Below are 3839 nucleotides of genomic sequence, written 5' to 3' on the forward strand. Positions count from 1 at the left end.
GCGCGTGGAGCCCAGGATTTTTTTCTTGTAGGAGTGGAGCCTTGCCCTGAAAAAAGTAAAAGTCGTGGCTTGTAAATGTGAGGGTTTTTGGGGGGTGGGGAGTTTTTTTTCTTTTCTTTAAGTTTTTTTTCTGCATTGGTTATTTTTACTGTTAATACTTAAAGTACACTATCCTGAAAGTACTTACTTTAACATAAGTAACATTGTCAATGCAGGACTTTTACTTGTAACAGAGTATTTTTACAGTGTGGTAATAGTACTTTTACTTAAGTAAATGATCTGAATACTTCATCCACCACTTTCGTAAGAGATGTTTTATTTTAACCAATCAGAGGAGAGGATGACACCGCCATCACTCACCTTGCAGTTTGCGGCGGTGGAAGCGCGGCGAGCCCAGGAGGTTGTTCTTGAACGAGTTGAGCCTCGTCCTCCAGTGGGCGGAGCTGGAGGCGGCCAGACCGCCGCTGCCGCCCGGGCTGGAGGGCGGCGTCAGCGACAGCGAGGCCCCGCCCGCTCCGTCCGCTCTGGAGGAAGAAGACGAGGAAGAAGAGGAGGGAGGGGTGGTGGAGGAAGGGTGCTGGATTTGGTGCACGGGCGTGCCCAGCGGGGTGGGCAGCGGCGAGCCCTGCGGCGTGACCTGCGACACAGGAGGGGGAGTGGAGGAGGAGGAGTTAGAGGACGAGTGGACGTTCTTGGACTTGAAGACGGATGGAGACGGGAAGTTGAAGAAGCGTGGGATGGGGGAGAGGAGCGGGGACGGGGACGGGGAGGGAGAGCGAGGAGTCTGGAGGGGGAGGGACTTCATGGAGTGGAGCTGGGGACGCTCCGTGGGGCCCTTGGAGGGCAGGGTCTGTGTTTTGGGGTCGGGAGCCGGGCGGGTGGGCCGAGAGGTGGTGCCGCTTCCTGGTTTGGGGTCTTTGGAGGAGGAAGCGGAGGTGACCTCTGATTGGCTGAAAGTGAAGACCGGGCTCTGATGGACAGACAGAGAGAGATGGGACAGAGGGACAGAGGGACAGAGGGACGGACAGATGAGAGAAAGCAATGGTCATGACTTATGGTTAATGGACTGTTGAACAAGACTCGATCAGACGGAGGACGGACCTTTAACGCAGCTCTCTGTGTGTGTTTTAACTTTTTGTGTCCATGTCTACGGAGGACCAAAAGTGCCACAGTAAAAAATAAATAAATAGATCGATGACTCAATAAATAAATAATTAAAACAATAAAGAAATGTAGAAATTAAAGTCTTAACTGTCTCAAAAATAGGCAGGTTTCTTTTGAAAATAAATGAATATGTGAAGACATAGAAAAAGAAAAAAGAAAGTAGAAGTCTCAATTATCTAAAAAATAAGCTGTTTTTTAAAAATAAATAAATATAGGCAGAAATATCAAAATAAATAATAACAACATTTAGAAGTAAAGGTCTCAATTGTACAATAAATGAGCAGGTTTCTTTTGAAAACAAGTAGTAAAATATATATAAACCACTTAATAAATAACTGAAATAATGAAGAAAGAAATTTAAAAATCTAAATTTTAAAGTCTCAATTATCTTAAAAAAGCAGATTTCTTTTGGAAATTAATATCTGAAGAAATATAAATACAAATAAATAACTGACTCAATAAATACATAATTGAAATAATAAAGACAACATTTTAGAAATGAAGGTCTCAATTGTGTAACAAATGAGCAGGTTTCTTTTGAAAATAAATAAATATGTGCAGTAATATAATTGGATCAAAAACTCAATAAATATTAATGATAAAGAAAAAAATGGAAATAAAAGTCCCACTTGACAAATAAATAAGCAGCTTTCTTTTGAAAATAAACATGTGCACCAATATAAAAATAAATACATTTATTGATTTGACAAAGTATTTTTTTCTGTATAAATATATTTTCATATTTAATTATTTCCAAATTGATTTCTTTTACATTTATTTCTCATTGCATTAATTTCCCTATTTATTTATTTATGTCTATATGCCGCTGATGATGTGTTGTTGAGTCATTTATTTATTTATTTTGTTATGGCAGATTTGGTCCTCCATACATGTGAGCATGTGCACACAGACGTCTGTACGAGGCAGCGCGATGCATCTATGAAATGAAAATGACGGAGAATGTGACAGTATGATGAACAGGCAGCGACAGTCTGAGCAACAAAGAAACAGCATCACAGGAAATTTGTTTTCATTTTTTTGTTACTGATGGCATAAACTGATATTTATGTACTGAAGCAGCTGATAGTGAATATATACAATATGTTTTGCTACACAATATACTGTATGTTTATAGGAAAAACTCCAAACACAGACATATAAAACAGCTTTCAGTCTGCAACACACACCACTGCAGCGAGATAACAAAGTCTGATAAAATGCAGCTAATAAACTAACAAGATGTTGCCTTCAGGAACCTGAACAAACATCTGGGAAACTGGGAGAAACCGCAAACCTCGGTGTAAAAATGTTCAAAACAGTTTATAAAGCCAAACACAGGACCAGACTGGCGTAATGAATTTTTACCACTTGGTTTTACATTAGATGCAACATCTGCATAAAACATCGTGTCCCAACAGAAAACGAGCGTCCAGTAACATCGGAGCTCTGAATTCATTAAATATGTACCTCTGCTATATCATGTAAACAAACCACGTAGCTATCAGCTGTGCACTCGAGATCAGCCCGGAGACGCAAAGACCTCAGAGTTGTTGAGTATTTAAAATCCTTCTAAGAGATCAATTATTCATGGAAATATTTCTCACCCTGTTTCTGCAAAATCCAATATCTGTCGTTGTTTTAATCAACAGATGCTAAAAATTAATAATGTGCGCACATTAATGCAGCTTTTAGTGCCAATCCCCCGCTCTCAATAGTGTAATCGTTTAGTCAGATTATGGGATGTAAAGTACAGGACAGCACATTTCACAGAGCAGGCACAGGGACATTAACAGAGGTGACATTATACTGGAGAAAGCAGGTACCTGAGGTGTAACTTTAAAATTTCATGAGGTCTTTCAACATAAAGATGACTGCAAAGAACAGCATCAAAACAGAGCTTGTTGATCAAAAAAAAGTGCCAGCGGATGATCCCCCACACCCCCGACAGAGGTCTTAAAATCCTAGAAATGTCCTAAACCTTTAAAAAATGCCCTAAAATCTTAGAAACATCCTAAAATCCCAGAAATTTCCTAAAAACCTAGATATGCTCTAAAAATGTCCCAAATTCCTAGAAATGTCCTTAAATCAGAGAAACATCCTAAAATCCGACAAATGTTCTAAAACCCTAAAAATGTACAAAAAATCCTAAAAATGTCCTCAAATCCTAGAAGCAAGTATGAGGCTGCTGCGACGGGCCCCTGGCCCCCTGCCATTTTTGCAGAAGTGGCCACATTGAGTCTCCCTGACTCAGACTTGTTTTTCAGTATGATGGTGAAAACTAAGTCAGCTTGGAAACAACAAAAACCACAGCTGAAGCGAGTCGAGCGGAGTGAAGGTCTTACCCTGGGACTGCTGAAAGGACTGGAGGACAGACCTGTGGACGCTCCGCTAACTGAACGAGACCTTTGGAAGACATCGACAAAAAACAGCAGAGACACTGAGGTGAACGACATGTTCAGATGCAAAAGTCAAGAGATATTCTGAAATTCATTATCCTAATTTGCTCTGAGGTTTAGTTTTTAACTCTTTGAAACCTGGGCTAATTGGCTTGATTTCTTTCAAAGAAGACGAGGATGAAATGTTGTTAGAAATGCAAGAAAATTACCTAAGAATTAGAGGGGAAAAAAAATCTGACATCAAAAAATAGGAAAGTAAAAAAGAAAATTCTCTTTAAA

The 3839-nt window shown here is 39.9% G+C and overlaps 1 protein-coding gene across 1 annotated transcript; it reads right to left on the reverse strand.

The window, feature by feature from the left end:
* Window positions 1-360: 360 nt before the first annotated feature.
* LOC121963632 (serine/threonine-protein kinase BRSK1-like) lies at window positions 361-3617 on the reverse strand (the record flags this gene model as incomplete). Its single annotated transcript, XM_042513908.1, has 2 exons — window positions 3507-3617; window positions 361-970 (listed from the first exon to the last, which is right to left on the reverse strand). Coding segments are annotated over exons 1-2 (721 nt in total), but the record flags the coding sequence as incomplete, so codon positions are not given.
* Window positions 3618-3839: the final 222 nt, after the last annotated feature.

This window comes from Plectropomus leopardus, unplaced genomic scaffold, assembly GCF_008729295.1.
Source record: "Plectropomus leopardus isolate mb unplaced genomic scaffold, YSFRI_Pleo_2.0 unplaced_scaffold11945, whole genome shotgun sequence".
Classification (NCBI taxonomy): Eukaryota; Metazoa; Chordata; class Actinopteri; order Perciformes; family Serranidae; genus Plectropomus; species Plectropomus leopardus.